General features: G+C 31.0%; 1 protein-coding gene across 5 annotated transcripts in view; it reads right to left on the bottom strand.

Annotated features, from left to right (window-relative positions):
- LOC124353867 (uridine-cytidine kinase-like 1) overlaps positions 1 to 17,604 on the bottom strand; it is a 53,808-nt gene extending 36,204 nt beyond the window's left edge. For 2 of the 5 annotated variants that reach the window (XM_046803898.1, XM_046803899.1), the window contains exons 1-5: positions 17,491 to 17,604; positions 7,495 to 7,634; positions 5,418 to 5,447; positions 1,764 to 1,931; positions 529 to 635 (exon numbers count right to left, since the gene is read on the bottom strand). In XM_046803898.1, coding sequence (XP_046659854.1) covers positions 529 to 635; positions 1,764 to 1,931; positions 5,418 to 5,447; positions 7,495 to 7,634; positions 17,491 to 17,543 — 498 coding nt within the window. In that variant the 5' untranslated portion in view covers positions 17,544 to 17,604. Of the gene's footprint in view, positions 1 to 528; positions 636 to 1,763; positions 1,932 to 5,417; positions 5,448 to 7,494; positions 7,635 to 10,911; positions 11,034 to 17,490 lie in introns of those variants that run through there. The other 3 variants (XM_046803900.1, XM_046803902.1, XM_046803901.1) reach the window with 2 other exon arrangements.
- Positions 17,605 to 24,455: the final 6,851 nt, after the last annotated feature.

Here is a 24,455-nt window from a genome sequence, read left to right on the forward strand (position 1 = left end):
AAAACACTTTACAATTTCACCACTTACTATTAGACATGTTTTCTAGCGATAAAATGGCTCAATGTCAATTTTTCCATTAAGGGGTTCCTTAGGGTTCCTTAAGTTTTTCCTTAAAAATAATAGGCGGAGTTCAGATCATTTTCACTTTTGAAGTTAAGGGTAAGATGAGCCTAATTCCAAAATTTCATGCTAATCGGTTCACAGTAAAAAATTCTGAGGTAAGACCGTATTTTTCACTTCAATGACTGCACTAAGATGGAATTGTAAACAACAATCGATAGAACATGTTATGTTTCAAAAGACTAACCATCAATATAATAGTATAGACAAATATCAAAATAATGGATATCAGGAATATTTCTTTACGATAAAATTAACTTAGAGCGATGGACAGCGCTCGTCATCGGTAACTACGCAAATTGACACTTTCACTAAATTACACACTACACAATTTTACAACCTATAAAACGTCAAATGTTTTAAAATGAAATGGATTTTTACTATGTTATTATAATTCGGGTCACACACCTTGTAAAATGAGTCCATGCTGAGTAGAGTGACCCAAGGTACATTTAGTGATTCTATTATTTTAGTAGCAACTGTAGTCTTCCCAGAGGCACTTCCACCACAAATTCCTGTCAAGCGAAAAAAAAAAACGTTTATTTTAAACATTTTAGTTTTCAATATAAAAATGTAACAATTTGATGGTTCTATAATTAATATTAACTGAATGAATACATGCACACTAAGTAACATGGTAACTAATTGCATTTAAAAGAAGTAGCTTTGAACAAGGTTTTCTTTAGAATAACAAACTCCACATTGTGAGTACCAATTATTCCCCAGAAAGTATTTACTGACCAAACCACAGCATTTGTTAATTTTGTCCTGTAGAGCTATAATTGCACAGATTTCAAACAACTGTTACTAAAAATGAATACTACAATAGAATTAACACTGTACAAACACTGCACTTGTTCTATTTTCAGAAGATGAATAAAGTACTAAAATTAATTCCATTTCCTTCTATGAACATATAAAACATAATACTAAGACATTGGTGTAGATAGTATTCAAAACTGTGAAACACTCTTGTTTATCAGCCAGCCCTTCACGTTTCCATAATATCACTAGATCCGACCCGTCTTATTTAATTGTATATTGCTGTCTAACGATCTATAACGGGTACATGTGTTTTAATGATCTAGTCTGAAAATATATATATATATATATATATATATTTTAGTTGTAATGCTGATATTGTATGAATCCTTAGAAGTCTTCCATCATAAATTAAATAAGGTTTACATTTTTCCATTACAAGTTTACAATTTATTTTAAACGTCTTTGTTTAATCAATTTACTTTTATACACCACTTCTGCGTTATGAACCATATATTAACTGGTGAAACTCACCAAAAAGATGTCAAACTACATGGTATTTTCCTTTTGCCTGTTGTCGTTTTTAATATACATTATTTAAATTTTTGAGGGACATAAAACTTGAACTTTACATCAGAATTTAATACAGTTTTCCTTCACCCAAATCTCATACAATAGATTTAAATGTATTATGATTTTCAGCTTTTTAATAGAAATGTCAACGCATTGACCAAATGAATTTAAACTTTTGTGTACCAGATTTATGTGAAAACTAAATTATAAAAATCATACCTAATTTTATTTCTAAATTAATTTGAATTAAGTATTAGCTGGTTATTATTTTTGCCATATTTTCAGTTAGTAAGGTGTAACCTATTCACCTATAACGAAGGGCTCGACTTGCTGACCAGCACTGTTGTACCATGGAGGTCGCCCTGCTGTATATATTGTGCGGGTCAGCCCGCGTATCACAGACTCTGACGAGGTCTTCTTGGACTGCGTCATGGATGTCGTGCGCTGGCGGCGTGACCTCGGTGACTTCTGTGACCCTGCCAACCATCAATATATGCACTCTGGGACACATCTCTAATCCATCATCTGAACTTAATCCTAATCTTTGAAAATCACTTAAACTATAATACAGCTAACTTATCATCAAAATGGTATCAGACTTTGACTTCAGGTTAGAAAAAACCCAATTTAAAATTTTGTCTTGACTGGAATACTATTCACAATGGATGGCTGGCACTTATTGTTCATCTTGTTTTATATCTTCTCCTACCCTTATTCTGTTCTGTTAACCAGCTTCTGGATTTTCAACATTTTTTTATATTTCTAATAATAATGTTTTAAATATCAACGACTTTGTGTAAGATCTTTTACTTGTTATCAAGACCAGTCACAAGGAAGGGGGAGCATGAAATAATAATTTTATAACTTGGTGAATTCAGACTTTTTAATGTTTCTTGTTGGGGTTGGGAAGAAGTTTTTTTCTAATCCTATAGATCACCTGGGAATACAGTAGACCAATGCAATTCCCTAAACAAACATATGTAATACATGTTATAAACTTCCTGCCCTAACAAATTAGTTTCATTTATGCGATCTCAAAAGGGTAAGTTAATTTTTAAAGTGATGTTTTGGAACTTTACTCCCTTGTACACATTTTTTATTTATTATTTTGATAATGATTGATTGTTTTTACAATCACTTTATTTTTACTATATAAATTGTATATTTGATTACGGCAACAAATAAGTCAAATTTGGTTGTGGTAATACACTGGGGTTTCAACATTCCTCTCCGCAAATCATTAAAAACTTCAAAACGTTAAAAAATATTTTATTTTTTATATATAAGAGTCATCCGAAATTATAAATTAAATGTTCAGAGACAATTTTGTGCAATGTCGTTTTACTTACTGTTAGAAAATCCAATGCTAATGATGAAATGGTAAATCGCTGATCTTCACGAATCTTTTCATCAAAGACATTGACCACATCTTTTGTTATCACTTAAATTGTTGGCCATATTGCAGTTCATCATGGAAATTTTCCTGTCTATCTTAGAAAGCTCTCACCCATTTCCGCACTCAGCTGTCACTCATCACATTAGGGCTGTACACTTCACTTATCTGTCTATGGATATCCGCTGTTTGTATTACAGGCAAGAGGGCAATTCTATTATTTGGTCAACCATTTTAAGGCCATTAAAAAAGAGATAAAATTGCTTCTTGTTGTATTTCCAACTGATTTTAAGTAATAGATCCTATCAATTTACAAAGTTTACAGTAGCCTGTGCTAACATTGGACACAAAGAGGAGAGGTGAGGTAGAATTTTTCAGTACAAGCATGTGGAGTATTTCTGAAAAGATTTGAGAAAACACATTGTATTGAAAAGTATTTTTGTTTAATATTTATATTTGGTAAAAACATTGTTTTTTTTTACTTTTCAGTCTTTAACCCTTTTACTGCCGACGTCCGACATATCGGACGTCGGCATTTTTGCCGAAAACGCCAACGTCCGATATGTCGGACGTCTGTTTTTTTTATTGTTACTGGCTACTGTTATGTTCAAATGCCGAAATATTCGGTATTTTGGTTGTTTAGGAGGAAAGGATAATGAAAAAAGCCATTTGAAGAACTTTGGATTTCTATTTTCGTCGTCTTTGACTAGAATTGACGAACTACCTAGACAGCTGTCAAAACCAGATGATCGGGTTAGATTACTGAAATTTTCGTTCATTGTTGTTGTTTACAATGTTATCGAAAGTTTTTTGAAGTGTTACTTTTGTTGATCAAGGATAAAATGAGTAAAAGAGTTACATCTAACTCTCCTGTGAGTGAGGGAACAATAATTAACAGTCTAATCGATGGTGGTGTACAAGTGCAAGACGAAACTGAGTGACAATTTCCTTCAGAATTTGTCAGATTCAGATGCCGAGAACGATTCTGATATTAGTGTTAGGGCTATTGATGACAATCAAAGTGATGTGGATGACACTGATGACGATCCTGACTTTATCTTACCATCAGATAATGAGGAGTTATTAGATAGTGAGGGGGATGTGGCACAGATAAGTTTACCTTCAACTTCCACTGGTAGGCCTAGAGGAGGCCTACCAGTTTTGGGAAAATCCTCATAGTGCAGCTATGTTTCAAGGTAGCACCTTCAAATTTGGTATATGTTCTAAGCAATTGCTCTAGTTTATAATGATATCATGCTCAAAATTTTAGTATAATTTTAAAAATAAATTATCAGATGCCAAACACAATTTTTATTTTTTTATTTATTTTTTATTTACATAATTTTTAAAATTAAATAACGAGTTTGTTTCAAATTAAAATTTCTTTTTATTATTTAAAAAACAGCATTTAAATACGAGTAAATAAAGTAAAAATTCATGCAAATCTAATGAAAAATAAAAAAGATACAGCATTTTTTTGTAAATGAATGCACAACAGCGATTTTCCCCCTTGGCAATTTTGACTGGTACGATAAAAAAATGGCCGGCAGTAAAAGGGTTAACAAGGCTTTGGTTTTGTTTTAAATAGCTAAATAAAATAATAATGTGATTTTTATTTCATATTCCTATCAATAATAAATACTTATTCCCATACAAAGGTCTAAGTTAAAAATAAATTTTCCAGTCTTTTACTTTTCCTTCATAATAATAATAGAGTCTTGTACTGATCCTCAATAGCAATGTAGTACAAACAGTTGTAATTTTCTTGACTATTCATTGAGAAAGTAAATAAATACTACTGTAAGAAATGTTTATGAAGTCCATATCCATCAACTCAACATTACAAAATCAACATTGATATTTATCTACTCATCGTCCTTCCACTAACTCCGAGACAACATTAGTCTAAATGTGGGTAACGCTGCATATAACCACACAGACTCACCACCGAGACAATGCAGCTTCTTTTCTTTGATCTCAGTGTGTGGGTGACTCAAAGTGTATGAAGAATAGATATTAATAAAACTACTTCAAGTGTCTCACACTACAACAAACAACAATAGGAGAGAATGTTTTAAGTTTTAATCTTTTCTCTCCACACAGCAGAGAGACTTGTCTAGGTTGAGAACTAAATCAGGGATGAGTATATTATTTGTGAGGAGAAGAATTCTCACTTACAACAACAAATTATAACAAATTAAACCAAAAGTAAATGGTCAGTTATATCAAATTAACTTTATAAGGACTCAATTCTGTACCAAACACAAATTTTAGGAGTGTACAGTGTTTTTCATCTATTGCTTACCAGTTTTACTAATTTTTTAAGTTTCTAAATTATGTCAAATTTGCTATAATTGATACACTGCAAGGTTGAGCTATCATACTACAACCACTAAATAGGTGAATGGGTTATTTTGAAATCTAATTTTCTAAATTATAACTTCAACAGAGTGCACTACTAATCACACATACAATAGAAATACTAATCAAATCAACTCAAGTGGGATTTTGACTACTCTAAGATTTCAATATTAGTAAAACTCCAAACATGCTTTGGAAACAAACCAACCTTTTGGGCTATGGCAGACTGGAAAAGGACCTGGAAATAGAATCATTTTATCATGATTTTCTGTCTTTTAGTTGAATTTATTGTTTTAAGTTTATATTAAATAATAATAACTAACTCAAAACTATAACAGAGTACTTTAACATGTCTTCGTAGTCCATAAATAAAATAAACCTGAGTAAAAAAAAAACCAAAAGTACAAACAATGTTCATCTCAAATTTACATGAAAAATAAAACTGTCAATATTGATTAGACATAACTGGATGGGAAATATACTATCAAGAATTTCATCATTTTAATTTTTTCATTGAAAATTTAATTCATTATAATTAAAGAGAAGGAAATAAACAGATAGTCGGTTCAGTGTCAGCTGATTCGAGTAAACCAACAGGTAGTGTGTAATATGGCAATATTGTGTTGGAATACTGTAGAATAGAGTATAATTATTTATTGTTATTAGACACATTTACGTGTAATAGAAATGGCCATGGAAATGTACATAAATACATTGTATATCCATAACTTAGGAGATATAGACCTATTCTATAGTATTTATGCCCTTCTCTAATAAAGAGTATTTAAACATAGCATTAAAATCAGCATCAAAGCACTCTTTAACAGAATAAAGAGAATGTTTAACAAAGCTGCACATCAAAACATCTTTAAACTTTGACATAAGTTCAATCTTTCTTATCTACAGGCGAAGCTTGTAAACCTGCATTAAATACAGCAGTTAAACCTGCTACACATAATTATGTTTTAAGCTGAAGATATTTTAGACATTCATTTGAGAGTAAAAGAATAATTAAAACAGATGTAATTAATAATAATATCTTACTTTCCTTAGAAACACTGTTAAAATAGTAATAAAAATTGGATTTTCAATCTCTTTTAGTGAATTCTTATTGGAAACTATGATTTCGGCTAATGTATTAAACGGAGTTTTGTTTGCAAATTATTTTTAATAAATTTTAAATAATAATGCTTTTAAGTCATATTTTAATGCAGATTAACTTATTTAATACCAGTAAATTCATGGTATGAGGCCTTGAAAACAATAATAAAACTAAGAAAAAATGGTAATAAGATAAGGTTTTTTTAATTCTGTTGATGACTGTTTGGCCTCCGATATTAGTATAAGTTCTAAATTTAGTGCGCTTAAGTGTTTATTAACCTTAATGTTTTAGGGTTTATTACTTAATATTTGTAATGGTTTTTATTTCATATACATACATTTGACCAACATTATTTTAAACACTTATTTTATTCTACAATAATGATATGTTATCTATTATTTTAAATTTTTATTTTAAACTTGTAACACTTGTTAAATTAATGAAAGTTTAAGTATATTTTTACATTAGCTGTTGAGGATTCGTTTTTTATTATAATGTTCCTTTCATATTTCACTATGCCTTACTTTTAATTTGTATAATGATAAAATACTAATATACTATATCAACATAACAATCAGCAATAATAACATATTCATTTTATGCTTTAATAAAATTGATCAAGAAAATTCCTTGAATTAAAAGCACTTGTTTTTTAATAGTTTAATTTATTACGAACATAAAGGTAACATATTCATTAGGGTTAATATTTGAATTGATGGTTTAATAACATAACACTTAACCTAGAGTCTAGTTATTGGCCATAAGTAGGGTTAAACAACAATACAATGTGTGAATCGTAATATAGTTAGAATTCTCAGAATATTTAGATCAGGACACAGAAAACCCCTTAAAATACGCCAATACAGCCTTGACGCTTGTAATAGACTGATTCTTTTCAGTCTTTAATTGCTGAAATTTGTCTTCTCCACAGAGTAGCTGTCAACAATGCATTCATAATGTATAAATGGATTTAGTAATAACTCATATACAATGAATTAAAGTTTGAGTGGTTAGAAAGTTTAATCACATTTTTTTCCAGTTCAGTCATTTTTTACCCTTTCCAAATTGAAACATCACAAACAGTTAAATACACAGTTAACTTAATTGATATGCTGTGTAACAGCGATAAAACTTGCATCACTGAATTTATTACTACCACGTTTATCAGATGTGTTTGACTCACCAGTTGAGGGGGGCCGGGGAGACTGCGGAGGAGGTGGGGGGGACACGGGAGCTGTGTAGAAGTCTCCACTGCGCTCCTCCTCATCCTCTGCACCTCCCTGGAAAAAGACTTGGTCCTCCACATCTCTTTCACAGCCGTCACTGCAACATACCATTAACGTTTAAAGCTACACTATATATATATATATTTTTTTTTTTAAATAAGTGATACTAATATATATTAGATACTACTATTTAGCCTACTGTTCCAATAAAATTCACTACATATTGTGAATTCAAATCGGTTTTAAAAATGTCTAAACACCCTTGTGCTATATGCAAAATTGGTGTTAACATCAAGCTATTTACTGCTCTGGATCCTGCAATATGTGGCACCATTCCAAACGTCTAAACCACCCTAACAAAAGTTTTTACAAACATACTCATGTGGGAATGTCAACCTGGGTATGTGATAAATGCACCAAAACCTAGAAACTACTATAATAAACATAGAAGATCTTAAAAGCAAAATACACAAGATCTCACAAACTGATTGCCCGGATCATGAAACTTCTCTAACTCTAGCTCCAGAAGTTGGAAATGCACTTTTAGGTGACAATAAACTTCTAAAGGAAAAACTTCATCATTAAACAATTTAAAACTCTGAGTACCACCTTGAATTAGAAGACAAACTGATACCAACAGAAGAACTTCAACTTGAAATTGGTCAACAACTTCAAGAAGTTGACTCATCATAAATACAGTCAAAAATATTTTAAAATAATCCTGAGATATTGTCTGTCCATGCACCAACAAACAAATTTAAATCATACAAAGTACTTCTGGAATGAGGAAGGTGAGCTACTGTGGAGAACATTTCTACAAGGTAATAAGAGGTATCTGTGAACTGGGTTGGTGGAAAAAAAGGTAGGAGTAGCAAAAAAAAAAAAAAATGAATTATGACATAAAACTTAAAACACTTTGGAAAGTCTCAAATGCTACTTTTATTGATCAGGCTGACAATAAATCAAAAGTATTTTATGGCAGGTGATAAATTAAGAAAGAAGAAAACAGGTGTAAAAAAATTAAATGATATTTCAAGTGAATAGAAGAATCTGAAAGAGCATTGAATGATAATAACAAACTAAGTAGCATTGGCTAAAATATTTATATCCGACAACTATAGCAAATAGAGGAACTCTCCCTGAATTCTGCTACTACTAAAGATACTTCTTTAGTACTCTAAAAGTTATAAATTCTTTTAAAAAAACTTATGTCTGGAATTGACTGGAATTGATTAAATTTTAGCCAAACCAACAAAGAGCTGCAAAAAAGAGATAGTCATACTATTAACATACATAATTAACAAATCATTTCAACAAGATATTTTCTATCAAAACTAAAAACTGCTAAAGTCGACCTAAAATTTAAAAATGGATCTACTGCAAAATCAAATCAAGCAGCTAGCACCAAATTTCTCCTCTACCTACATTTTCAAAAATAAAGGAAAGATATACTTAAATAGATTGCTCTAACACCTGGAACAAAACAATATGTTAACTGAAAACGAACATGGTTTTTTGAAAGGCAGGTCGACAACTACAGTTCTTATACAACTAATTGGAAATACAAGTCAAGCTTAAAAAAGGCTGTATAGTGACAAGCTTATACCTAGATCTTAGTAAGGCTTTCAATGGCTTTAATCATGACTGCCTACTGGTTAACACTTTAGAAATCACTGGAACAGCATCATTCTGGTTCAACAGCTATCTAAATATCAGATAGCAGTTGGTGGAAGTTCAATGTCTCTCTCGACATTCTGAGGAAAGCACAATCAACTCTAACACCAGTACAGAGGGTGTGCCCTAAGGATCAGTGTTAGGCCCTGTCCTATTTCTGTTACAAACAAATGATCTAACAAACCAACTTATATCTACCATGTACTATCATGTTTGCAGGTGACACTGTCATAACAGTACCAGAAAATCAAATTAGCAGATTTGCATCAAAGTCTTTATTGTCCTTAATATGGCTAATCAATACTGCTACTCAAATGACCTTGTGCTGAATGAGGGGAAATCTCTGCAGATTGTTTATACTCCCAGGAAAAAGGAAATTGGGACTGGACTGCCTAATCTGAAGAAAGAAGAAAACACCATTACCTTGGAGTTGTGACAAATGAAAACCTTACATGGCGCCCTCATATTGACCAGCTAAGTAAAAAACTCAGCTCAGGAGTCTGTGTCATCAGACAAATTAAACAAACAAGTGGAAGTAAAGCAGCAAAACTTGTGTATTTTGCACTTTTTGAATCCCATTTGATATGGGTTGACAATATGGGGTGGAACAACTAGCCTAAACCTGGAAAGATTTCTTATCCAACAGAAAAGAGCGACTACGTGCCTTGCAGTTAACTGAACTATCAAGACAGTTGTCGAAAACCTTAAATAACTAAAAATACATTATATATATATATATATATAATTTAAGTTATTATGAAAAAAAAGCCCAACTATAAAAAGAGCTTTATTTTATAACAATATGCCAGACCACCTCAAGAAAGAAAATGCACAGTGCTTAAGTAGAAAACTGACAACATGGCTGAAAGATCTTTCTATGCGGGGAAAGATTAACCGAAAAGTATTCGCAAACACTGACTATTAAACTTTTTCTGTAACATAAACACATATTTTGACTTATACTCTGTTCTCCGTGAATATGTAAAGAATCTGAATTGTCTTAATGTGACGGTGTGACCTTGATCTTCAACTTCAACCAAGGTCTGTGATAAGTAAAGTAAATACAAACGTGATGTCCTGGTTACAATATATGCCATAGTTAGAAATTAAAAAGAACAGATAATCATTAGACACAAAAAAAGATTCGATAATGGACATGCTAATAATATTGTATGGATTAATTCATGTTTAAGTACCGTAGATTATGAATTGCAATAATTCAGCAAACCAGCAGTCAAAAAAACAAATTCATACATAAAAAACATGAATTAAAAAAATTTTATTCCCTATATTTGGCATATTTTTTAGTATGAGAAACGTTGTTGATCTGAATGAGGAAAAAAATCAATAATATGTTTTAGACGTATTATTTACAATAAACTATTAGAAAGATATACATGAAATGTCATATTGTAATAGAAATAACTTCAAACAACATTTAAACTGCTGTCTCCTCTCTTCATCAAGTGACAAACCCTAAAAACGTCAGGTAAATCATGCAGGAAGGCTAAAATCAAGAAACATGATGCTGAATATGCTAACATTAAGCTGACACAACAGAGGAATAGTGCGTTAATCCCATATCCAAATAAATACAAACAAAATACCAATAAAATCACTAAAACCATATTTAATAAGAAAGTAAATAAATTGATATTATTGTCACTTAAACAGACTAAAGGTCAACAGCACTCACATACCTGCACATGATAACCACTGACCAAACCCCAAAGTGAATACTACTCGTAGACTCCAAACACTGCTGTGCAAAACAGTGACTCACTGATTCACCCAACGGCTGATTGTACTAATCAACAACTTGCTAATGAACTGTTGCGTGTCAAGGTTAAGCCTGTTATCTTATCAGTGGCTCTGTGCTCAATCAAAATTTTAACTGATGAATATACCCGCCCCCATCAACCACCACCCACCACGCCTTAAATTATAACAGGTAGGTACATCATTACATCACTTATTCCAAAAAAATTATAATATATCTTTAACTATTTCATTTCTTTTTAGCAGTCTCAATAAAAGCCAAACTATAATACTGAACTTACACAGTCTCTCCATACCTACAGTTATAATATTTATGTACTGTTAAAAAACAGTATACCCTTCATTCATTTCTTTTCATAGGATTAATATACTTTTTAATGTCCACTATCAGAACAATTTATTTTTATCTCATTATTACTAAACTAAGCTGAAGCTGTATTGTAATATAATGAATTATACAAAAATGTAAAATATTAGTGTAAATAGACATGCATTTATATTTTACATAAATTTAGTATTAGTTGTATTACTTCATGTTTATTTACTGTCAATAATATGAAAAGTATCATAAAATAATCATCTACATTTTATTTAAGACTAACTTGAAATTAATGGCTAACAATTATTAATATAACAATAATGCTCTTGAATCACAAATTAAATACCACAATGCTTTAATATAAAGATATTTACACTTCCATTTTGAAGTGACAATTCAAATTTATGTGATATTTAAATTATTCTGTACCTAGTTGCATGTAACTATTGAACTGATTGAGTTTGATCTAACTTAAAAGTACAAAAGGTTACTGATAATACATTTTATTCGACTAATATAATGTTAATGTGTGTAAATTTATATAAATAAAAAATGTTATATTTTCTTTGAAATGTTTACAGATAAGTTTTTGTAAAAGCAGATCAACTTCTCAATAGTAATGATATTGTTTCTTTGAGTTTGAGGTAAAATACTTTAACTTCTTTTTGTGCATATTTTAATGGAGATTTATAAAGAAATGTGCATACAACACACTTACATCTAATGGTCCCAGAGGTAGATTATAAGTGTTACACAGTTTTGTCCATAAATAACTATAAACTATAGTACTGCTTGATCAATTGGAATATAACTGTAGACCAGAACTAATAATAGTTCCTGTACACAATACAAATGTTGGAAAATGTTGACATGTTTGACATTACATAATAAATTCCTAATGAAAATTAATCTTCATTGAATGTTTTCATTCCATATTAAATATATACATGTACATTCCATTTAAATGTATAATAACTCATCAAATTATTTTGTTAAACCCCAAATAAAAAAGCTAATAAGCCAATAAAAAAAATAAATTATGCCTCCTTGAAAATATACTTAATTTTGGATATATATTAAATTCCGTTAGTATTTACTTAGTACTAAACAATACTTATAAGAACATATACCATTATATCAGATCAGATTTATGGTGAACGCTTAACTTAAATTAACAACTGAATGTATATTAACCTAATATTATTGGAAAATCAAATATAAATTAGTTGTCATATATAGTAAAAGATTAAATTACCACAGGGTTAAAGATTAAAAAGCTGTAAAATGAGTTCAAAACTCTAAAAATAACTGAAGGTGATGATTGTAACTCTGACAATAGATTATAACAACAACAACAACAAAGTATGAATCATCCACAGAGTATCAACAAGCAATTATGTCCTGACAGCAACAGAACGGTCTGGATGTACTGAGATTTATTTGCATACTTTTAAGACTTATTTCTCAATTTAAGTTGTTTCGAGCTTACAAAACTGATTGTGTGATGGTTAAATATAAAACACTTAACAAGCTTAAGCACACATTAAGAATGTAATCTAGAAATTATATCCTAATCTTAAATCTATTGTTGTTTAATGGATTGATCAAACAATCACTATAATTCTAAGAACTTTGTCGAGTGTTTGAATAAAATCATTCAAAAGAGGCCTTTGCTTGATAAGTCTTATCAGCTAATGTGCTCTTATCTATACTTTTCTGTGATCTGTAAAATTTATTGAAATGATGCCTAACCACAAAACTTCACTAGCTTTCTTTCAAATATCTACCAGCCACTATCTTAATACGTGTCATCAGTGACATAACTTATCAAAGTGATGTCTGCTGTTGCTTCTAAAGTAATATTTGAAAAATAAAAAATATTTTATATTATTATTAAAAACCAGTGATTTAGGATTTTTGAGACTGTTTCGGACACAATTTCTCTAACTACTTTTAAAAATCACTAAAAATAAATTACTTACAAACATATACGTCAAGAATTAACACTGTTAAACAATACTGGACACCAAGTAGAATTTACACATTTTTTGTAACGATCACTGTGTTTATTGCATGTTAAAAATGATGTTTAACATGCCTAAAAGCATAGTTAATGACAGGTTTTCTTTTTATTTCAATTTTCTTTAGTTCTTAAAAACGAACTAGGCTATTTGTATTTATTAAATGTAATATACAAAGCAGTGTAACATTTAGTTACTTTTACTATTTTAAAGGATAAACGTGTCCAACAGCTTGTGAAACAAATAACGCATGTTCATTGCCACTGTACTTGCAGGGTCCATTACTCAAATAATTTGTAACAATTCATTTAGAAGAATATTTTTATTCAATACATTTAAAAAAGCTTGAAATAATTAATTGTAAATAACTATATTTAGAATGTTTTAAATGCAATAGTTTAGGTATTTCTAAAATCGCTAATTTTGTTCTCTGATTCAATGGTGGTGGTGGCCGCTTACTATACTGCAGCCATTTCTGAGATTAAAAATTTATTCAATAATCAGACAGTAATATACAGTTTCGACAATTCAAATTTTATAGACAGATCAATTTACAATATTCACATAAGTATTTCAAAAACATAAGATATCACCTCCAAAACCCATAACTTACATAAATTAAAAAAATCATGAATGTTTGAATTACGTTGTTTGACTACCTAATATACCTAATATTCACAAGTTTCTGTGTGTCCAGCAGTGGCATTGAATTGTTAGGCAAGTACCACTACAAGAAATCAAAAATCATCTTTTTGTTTCAGCAATTCAAATCATTGTAGATTTAATATTGTTTATATAATCTATTTGTAAACACTTAAAAATAATTAATTTTAATGCGGTAAAAAGGCTTCATGCATCATTAAGTTGGCAAAGTTATTTAGTTATGAACCAATCATTATGAAAAAAATCACTGTTTTGTTGGGAATCTGCTGAAACAAAAGTGCAGTGGGATTGGAGACAAAGCTCACCATTATTGTATTTTGTATTTTTAATCTTCTATATATAATTTATTTCTTTGCCGAAGCAGCCATTAATATGTTTTCCCTAATGCAAATGTCCCCTGACTTTCCATAACTATACATGTAGGCCTATAAATTTTGTAAGTAATACAACTTAACTCTTAACATTTATTATATGTCTTGTCCTTATACACTGTACTTATAAATAAGATTAGTAAGATAAAAAAGCAAATAATTTATAAATGTTGTAAGTTACTTGGTTAAAAGTCAATTATTTCAAATTGAGAAATAACTTGAATTTGTACACATTAGCATTTTTGTTTTTATAATGTTTTAATCTTTTCAATATTTGCATGAACTTGATCTTATCTCAAATCTTATATAACATAAATAAAATAATTAATTGATTTTGTATGTGGTTTCTACTTTGTTGGGACTAGTAAAAAATTGGTTTTCCACTGCATTATGTATTTTATTTGTTCATGTTAAATCAATCATTTAAATGGTAAAAAAATAAAATTCAAAAAATTTCTATAATAAATAAATTTTGACTGCAGTATTATAAAAGGCTAACACAAAAATTGTATCAGCAAACCAAATTATCTATTATAAATACCTGAAATATGGAATAGGAAAACCATTCGGTACTTTGGGATTATACCGACCACACCCAGACATGAATCGTTATTTCACATTTCGTTTCTACTGATTACTAGATTAGCGTAGAACAATATTTCGTCAATATAAAACAGGAATTGTCTTATCGCAAACCCCTCCCCATCCTCAGACAGAGGTCAAAGTCGAGCGTCTAGTAGATAACGTGATTGCAGAGTTTCGCCGCCCGTTCAGCTGGTGCATCGCTTTGTTGTACTTCCGTGTTTTTACCTCTACATTTCTCCAAACACAAAAATTCAACAAAAACAAACATTTACCAAACTAAACTCTTTATTAAAAAAACACTAAAAACTTGTTTTTATTCTTGATCACATTCCGCCACCCAAAATGCGAGTGCCTCCGGCCATCATCGGTGCTGCCCCGCGCTGATGTCGACGAAAGAAAAACATCCCTCGAGATAGTACCTATCAGTAAAATATCAAATTCTAGAGGGGCTAATCAGAAATATAAATTGAATTGTAATGGAAAGGCAATTATGTACCGTGCAAATCACGTGATGCCGCGCGGCCTACCGTAATCAGGATTCTCGAGAAAGATAAGATAACAACGACAACAATACCGATCACAATACCTGGAAATGCTTGTAAGTTTGTAATTTTGTAATTGAAGAGTTGTTTTTTTCGTTCTATCATGTTTGTTTCTATAAATTTCTATTTTTGTGTTCTTCATACTAGTGTGGTCGGTATAATCCCAAAGTAACAAACATTCTAATTACAGTTATTCATATAATCCATTATTAAGTTACAAGATTGTTTTATGTATTAAATTAATATACTGTTTAAAATGAATTAAAACAAGGTAAAATCGTTTGTGTGGTATTTGAGTAATAACCACAAATACAATCGCAATGAACATGTGTTATTTTTATCTGAACTAGCTGTCAGATATGTTTATGCTTCAAAATAGTAGTAAATAGGCTAAATTAAGTTTAACACTGCTTTATTTGTTACATTTAATTAATATGTATAGATTAGTTTCATCATTAAGTTGAGATAGAGTATAATAACTCACCCGGTTTAGTATAAGCTTTTATCGCTTAGTATAATCATCAATACTTCATATATCAAACTATACGGCTATCAATAACAACTAAATAAAGGTTAAATAGGTAAGTTGGAAACTAAAAGGTTAATTTAATATACAAAATTATATAATCTCATAAATAATAAAAGAAACATAACCACCAAACAATTAGAACAGGTTATAGGACAAATAATCGTTTAAATAAGAACAAAACAAAAATTGTGAAACTAAAAATAAGACAGATGATTATTTTCAAAGGGATTTTGTTTGGTTTTCTAAATTTAACTATAAATTTTATTTAGCTGAAGTCACTTTTAAAACAAAATAATATGTTTATAATCTGAATAAGTGTTTACAGTTGGTATGTAAGTTACAGATGATATTTTTCAAATTAATTAATCAGTATCAGTTTCAATAATATTGATGGATGTAATTAAGTAATATCATTAATATTGATATAGAAACCAGTTTCACTTATCGTATTCTACCCTTAAACTGGGTCCACTTATTGAACTTTACCCTTATACTGGGTCCACTTATCATACTCTACCCTAAAGACTGTTACTTTGAGATATAAAAACATAGATATTATAGCTTAGATATGTTTTTATAAAGTATATCATTATTTACTTCATATTTGGTAATTTCTATAATAGTATAATTTGAAATAACAATAGTGTAATTCGGTAAGACTTTTGGTTTTTCATTGTTAGGTAGTTTAGATACAAATGTAGTTTGAGTAATCAGAAATGTCAATGGTTCGACTGCTGTGGTGGTCACCTATTGCACTGCAGACTAAAATGACAAATTACCATTTTCCAGGCTATGTTAATGTAGAAAGTAACAAAACTAGATATATAATCGTACTAGATAGCTTGGTGTTATTGTAGCAGTTGTGCTTAGACCAACATTTTATAATGCACCTGGCAAACTCAATTACTTTTATGTGCAAGCCCCCTAAGCACAGGGACCAGTGCGGTTACATCTACATAGGACCAATCTTGCATAAACAATATGATTGGTACCTTTGGTCAATAATTTCAATAATTCTGTGCAAGTTATTCTAGAATGCCACGATTTCATGTGAGCCACTAACATAATATGTGTACTTGTTACTTTAACCATTGTTTGCCAAACTTACTTATTTCAAATTAATAACCTACATTTGGGCCTATTCAAACATAAATATTACTTTTTGCTAATGTAACATAACCTATAGATAGTGATCCCTGTATGCTTGAATTACTTTCCCTTGGCATTATAGTAATTCAACTATTATTTAATAATGGGGATGTGAAGGCTTATTAAATTATCCACTTATTTTCTTAACAAAATTTGATAGATTACAGTATATTACGTCAAAAGCATGTGACTTCTAATGGAATCATTTGAAAACAGAATGATGGTTGAATTCTGGTCAGTAAGAAAACTTATTTTATCCAAATTTTTGTCATATTAAAACTAGTATTTCTAGTAAGTCATTATTATATCATGAAAACTTACCAATCTGAACTTCCTGAACTTGGAGGATCAAACTGAAGCAGACTGCCTGCCATGATTAATATTCACATATGGTTGAAAATAATGAAAATGAAAAATTAATAACATTTGATTTTCCAGGAAGTGGAGATTGACCCTGCCTTCTCTATTAAATTAATAGAATAACAAAGAATGTTACAAGTATAAAGATCTCGGTACTATAATAGTATTTAAAATATCAATTCAATCCAATCAGATGGTTTTAAAATGTATTTAACACTTCACATTCAAATTGTTATTGTCACTGTTCTACAATATAGTTGCAATACACATCGTCGAATCAAAATTGGGTAGGTACTGTGTAGTACCCTGGATTATGAAACCTCAGAAGATTCCATAATCTAAGGTAATACCATTACATAAGTGTTTAACTATATCTTTAGATTTTGAAAATCCTAGTAAAAATAGTGAGGGCCGAGGACTTCCTGGAATTACGAGGACATGGGGGTGAACCCTCAGAGGGAGATAGAAGTGTTGTAGCTTTCCTTTCAAAATAGACAAACAGACAATCAGGATCCAAGCAAAATACATAAATTATGAAGTAGTATTAAACACCTAAATAATTCGTTACTACAAATAGTTTCTTAATACTTATTAATCTGTAGGAAAGATTTAACAGGTCCTTTGTACAATCGCATCGGTGTCTGTGGTGTGCTCTTTAGTCAGATTTATCCCCCAAATCAAGGTATTGTTCCGTCACTTGTACTATAAATACTGGAACATCAATACTGTACAGAGGAAAAGTATGTGTCCACAAATATTAAAGCACTATATATCGCATAGAAATACATTGAGGCTATAGACCGGGCTGACTCGGTTACAGTTCGAGGACTTTAGCTGGGCGCGTTTCCTTGAGTGTGTGGTGATAGGTGGGAGGGGTGGCGGGATATCGTTGTGCGCATTTCCTCTGACTCATGGGTAAAACCCTCCTTTCAGAAATCGTATTGGCCCAAATAACTAATCACACTCGCTAAAATCAATCTGTTTTGTGATAGTTCTGAGTGTGGTGGTAGCTTGTGCTTCACTTTTACTGATAATATCTATTGAGTTAAAGCCGAAAGTTAGAGGTAGAACTATTCATAGTCAGGCTCGCGAAATTGTGAGTAATGTTTATACATTTGTGAAGGGAGAGGCAGAACTCCTGTAACAACTGGAATGTCAGAGGGAGTTGTGACTCAAATAAACAGTGAGCTTAAAAAGTTGAAGGTTGTGAGAAAAGTTTAAGGTGGGTTACTTAAAAAATTAAAGGACCTGGGATTTACTTGGAGAAGGACAGAAACAGTAGGAAATTATTAATTGAAAAGCCAGAAATCCGAGAGAAAAGGATAACATATTTGAGAGCGTTGAAAAATTGGAAAAAGCAAGGACGTCCAATAATTTATTTAGATGAATCTTATATACTCACGTATCCAACCAAACTTGGTCGGATGGCTCAAACGAAGGGTTACACGTGACTATTTCCAAGGGCGAGAGACTAATAATTATCCATGCGAATGGAGAGAAAGGGTTCGTGCTCAATGCTTTTACCTGTTGGAAAGCAAGCAACCATAGTGGAGACTACCACGACAACGTGAATGGGGACATATTTATGAAGTGGATAAAGCAAAAAGGAACCAAATTCAATACTGCTAGTCGATAACGCACCTAACACAACATACAAATTGAAAATGCTCCTACTTCAAAAAGTAGGAAGCAAGATACGAAGGTGTGGCTTTCAAGAAACGGAATACCATTCTGCAACGATATGTTTTTACCTGCACTCTACAAACCTGTGCAGCTATATAAACCAAGGCATGTCCGGTACGCCTTGGGCGAAACTGTTCAAGTAGAGGGTCATGACATCTTACGACTTCCGCCCTACCACCCAGACCTCAATCCCATTGAGTTGATTTGGGCTGAAGCCAAAAGTTATGTGGCTATGAGAAATACATCTTTTACTATGTCTCAAGCTAAAGCTGTATGCGAAGACAAGATACCAAGTATGGGCGCAGAAGAGTGGTCAGTAAAGTGCAAGCACGTAGAGAAAATCGAAAAGGACTATGCAGCCGCAGAAGCCCAGATTGACAATATTATAATATCCCTTATTATATATCAGTTGGATCGGATACAGACAGCAGTGACAGTGACCCAGAAGAGGAGGACAATTTGAGTGAGATTGAAGAACTCCAATGAAAAAACAATCATAGTAAGTAACATTGTTATTAGAAAATTATATTTATTCTTATATTGTCAATATAACCGGCAAATCGAAATCGTGAGTTTAAAGTCGATAAAGAGATTGTTGCGCCTTCATCTCAGCGGCTAGCACGTAAACGCAACCCGCCACACAGATAGCGTGTATTTTGTTGATGAAGCAAATCATCATCATCTCGTGCATTTCTCTAAGTGGCTAGATCTCTCCCGTCCCTCACCCGGGCTATGTAGAAGGAATGGGAGTTGTATTGCTTATAGTGACAGTCATATCTTGTACGTCTAAATTGGATTTCCTAATAATGCTTTAATTGGAAGCTACTACTATTGGAGGGGGTTAAATAATAAATTCTTTGTTTGGAGTTTGTGTCTGACGATAGAAGGATTCTAAAGGAAACAGGATTTTCCGGACATTTGTCATCATTTACTGAATATTTTGTATCACTGAACGATGCAAAATGTCCGGAAAATCCTGTTTACTTCACAAATAACAAATATTGTATAAACAATAGAGTCTGTGCGCACACAACTTCAAACCGATGATACTAGGATAACAGAATTTCGGACATTTGCGATCGTTATGGTTACAAATATAACAAAACTTTTCGAGGAATGGAATCTATCCTCTTCGTCATTTGGGAAGGTATTAGTACATACAAAATTTATTTATGAACTAATATTTTCCCCACTTGACGAAGAGGATAGATTCCATCCTCGAATCGTTATGTTATATTTTTTGTAAGCATAACGTCTGAAATCCTGTTACCCTGTCAAACCTTCCATCGTCAATAACAAACGTTAAACAAGGGACGATGATGTTTCTTAAAGCCCAGACCGTAACAGGTTTGCTTCAAGTTACAAAGTACAGATGTTAGGTCAGACATTCTCCATATTATGTCGAACCTAGTTGGTCGCGCTAATACAGTGCGTATGGTACGCGGTTTGCGGGGACGTTAATACGGAGGTTCGGACAGTTCGGAGCGGGATGGTTCACACAATTTATCAAACCCCATCCCGGTCTGCCATCCGACCAAATGAGATAGTGTATGGGGGCTTAAGTGCCTTATTATGCGCGGCTATTCCAGTAGCTCATACACGCCATAGTTTCATATGGAGCTTATTTAATAGAGCCACAGAGTGGACAGGCATGACGTGACTGACAAGCCATTTCAGACACGCACCCTCCTACCATTGGCTTGTGTGAGCGTCTGTCGCACCGACAGTGGATCATTGTATAATAAGAAGCTTATTACTCACAGATCCCACTCCTTGATGGCACTGTGTCATTTATGTTTTGTGAGTGTTCTGAGACAACAGTTTTTTTTTTTCAGTGATAATGTTAAAAAAATTATTATTAATTATAAATTAATTACACGTGGATGGGTAATCAATTTATACTGAGTTGTTGATTTTATTTCACAAATTGGAGGAGAGTCAACAATGTGGTGCTCTTTTATACCAGAACACGTTAACAGTAGAGAAATTTAAAAACTAATGGTGAGAGTTTTATTCCAAAGCTTATTAGAGAAGAATCATTGTATAAGGAACATTTTTCCATAGACTATTAAATATAATTAGTCACTCTTTATTACGTTTATATAGTTACGAGTAGTTTACTTACGCTGATTTTTTCACTGCCAAATTTTAGTACACAAACAATATTATAAAAAGTAACATTTTAGCATCGTTAGTAAGTAAATAAAATAAAATTTAGTTGATGATTAGACTTAAATATGCTTTTATGAACAAGGAGCTGATAAACAACTAGAATAGTAATCAGGTAATTTTAATGCATAACTGTTAACAATATTCAACTAATCCTTTAGTGTCGTGCTAACCAGTTTTTAATGGTATTTTCCAACAATAAAAAATCTGTTATCTGTGGTGATAGATTAACCAACATGTTGACTTTGACTATGTTTAACTGTCGTTATGGTAACTGTAACAAGGATCACATCAACTCGGTCTCAGTGAAATTGGACTGTATAAGTAATAGCTTAGCTCTATATTATTAAATAAAGTATGGTTTTTAGTAAGTATGTCTTTATATTTTATAGTTGTAGTTATATAAATAAAACAGAATTTTTACTAGGAATTAACTGAATTTTATCTTAGCAATCCTTATACAATTCAGAGGCTGCTGTATATGCCTAGATATAAAAATAGTGAATGAAGCATCTAATATTTATTATATAATCTAATGTGTTTAGTATGAAAGATTATTTTTTATTTCGTAGTTTGTATAAAGTTTGCAATGTATACATTTTGTACACTTCTGTTGAGTTATTTGGAGATATTAACTTTTTTGTCAACTACTTGTCTGAATGTAACGCAGATAAAATGTAAAATATCTTATGTATGATCCAAATTTTATACTTTAAGAATTAAAATAAATATTCTATAAAAATTATTTGGTTGAATTTATGTTGTAGTAGCTTGAGTTATTCATTTTGTAAGCTAAAAATAATGTTGATAATTCAGAGCTTTAATTAATTTAATTTACTTTTAGTAGGGATATATTTAACATACCATTTTAAATGAGGAATACTGTAACCATCTCAAATACCAAATAAACATAATTAATCCATATTTTTATTGAATATACAGACTAATCTCAACCATCAACAACAATTATAGTGGTATAATTAATGTAAATTTTACAGTAATGTTTTCATCAAGAAAAATAAATACCTAAATATTTGTTATTTTTTTCAGGTAATAGAAATTGTTTTCATAAAATTTAGTTTGTTTACCATACTATATATTTTGTTATGTTCTTCATAAAAATTTAATTTAATGTTATTATTTTTCAATGGCCCTTCTGTTTATACACTGAAAATTGACAGTTGACTGGATAAAATCCATGTTTGTAGCAGCCATGAAACTAATTTTATTATAAACAAATATATGGTAGGGGGCCTACCTTAACTTGTTAAAAGTCCAAAATTTGTTTTATGTAGAATTAAAACTACACGTTTCGAGACGAAAGTCCCATCATCAGGTGTATAAAAACGTGAAAATCAGTGGAATTCTAAAAAGACACTTAAAGTAAAATTTAAGAAGTTCACACAGTTTCAATAAATAAGACATAGACTTACCGCAGATGCACATCCACAGACCTGAACTAACTGACGAGTGTCTGTGCTCCTGTCTTCTCAAAATCAGATACATTTTTTAGGGTTTCTTTATAAGTTAGTAGTATTTACATAAATAATAATAAATATTTTTAAATTTAAATTTGTCATACTTATTACACAAGTTTAGATTGATTACCTATAGATCTCTTTCTAACAGAACTGCAGCCTAACCAAACACTGAAATTAATAGTATACCAGAATGAAATCTTTTGTACAATAGCGTTACATTTGGAAGAATCAGAGGAAGCTGTGTGAATATAGATTACAGTATTGAATTTAATGTAACGTCATATTTAGTAACAAACCACGCTTCATTGTACATCTGCATCTGATATTTGTCAAACCTTTATGTACTTCAAATTGATTTTTTTTGTAAGAAGAATATTATAATGATTTAATCCATATATTATTATGTTATGTTGTCTGATGATTTTTTTTATAATATGGTAAGAAAATATATGATTAAAACAATTTTTGCCACATTTCATTCTCACCAGTCTCCCCCCCCCACCATTGTGTATTTTTTGTTTAATTAGTAACATTAGTCAATAAATATTATTTTCTAAAAGTTCAATTATATTTCTAGAAATGCATATCAGCCGTTACTCCAATAGCACAATTTGGAATGTCCAATTTTGTAAAAGGCCTACTAATGATTGTTTCTGAAATACAAAATCTATGCAGAATGTAATTTTGCCTTAAATACTTCTCCATATGGTTTAGTTATTAGGCTCATTGTTTTCTTTAAAAAATTGGTGATATCAGGTATATCAATATCTAGTCCTTTATAAAGCGTCCTCAAAATTCATAAAATTTTAATTTATTTGTTAAAATATAGGAATAGAAATGTCTTAAAAATGTAGAGACTAATACGTTAGAATTAAAATTTGTTGAGGTTTGACCATTTTTGTAACTAGATTTGATGAATTATGGTGACAAAATCAGTACTGCCATTTATTTAAATATTATGACAGGTATCATCAGGATAATTCTTAATTTCATGTCACTTTTACCTATTCTGAAATAACATTTCAGTAACAGAAGAGTTAGTGCGAAAAAGAAGTGAACACAATGACCGTGTCATATCAACCCTTGAAGAGCTTTCCTTGCATCAAGAAGACATAGAAAAAATTGAGCACCTTCAAAACTGGTGTAGAGATTTGAAAATACTCCTCCTGCAGTCTAACCTTATAGCAAAAATCGGTAAGTTGAGTTGAAGTTATAATACATGAGTCAATAAAAGAGGAAAAGGTATATATTAATTAGGGATTTATTTTAACTCTTTTTAAATTCAATGATTTTTATTAATATTTGATTATTATACAGTATTGTTGACTTTGTAATGTATAAACTCTCACATTTCTGGTTGTTTAATCATGCACATACACGTTACCAAGGGGGACAGTCAGAAGACCAAAAAGAAAACCAGCTTTCCTTAAAACATACTCTGAATTTAAAATTTAAGATATTAAAATTTATGAACCTTGAGATTTTAGCAAAAAGGTAGAACAAGAGACATTTGGAATTAAAGTAATTGAGTTCAAATATATTCATGATTTCCTAATTAAACTGAGTTTTTAAGATTGGTCTTACTTTGGATTC

The sequence above is a fragment of the Homalodisca vitripennis genome, chromosome 2 (genome assembly GCF_021130785.1).
Source record: "Homalodisca vitripennis isolate AUS2020 chromosome 2, UT_GWSS_2.1, whole genome shotgun sequence".
Taxonomy (NCBI): Eukaryota; Metazoa; Arthropoda; class Insecta; order Hemiptera; family Cicadellidae; genus Homalodisca; species Homalodisca vitripennis.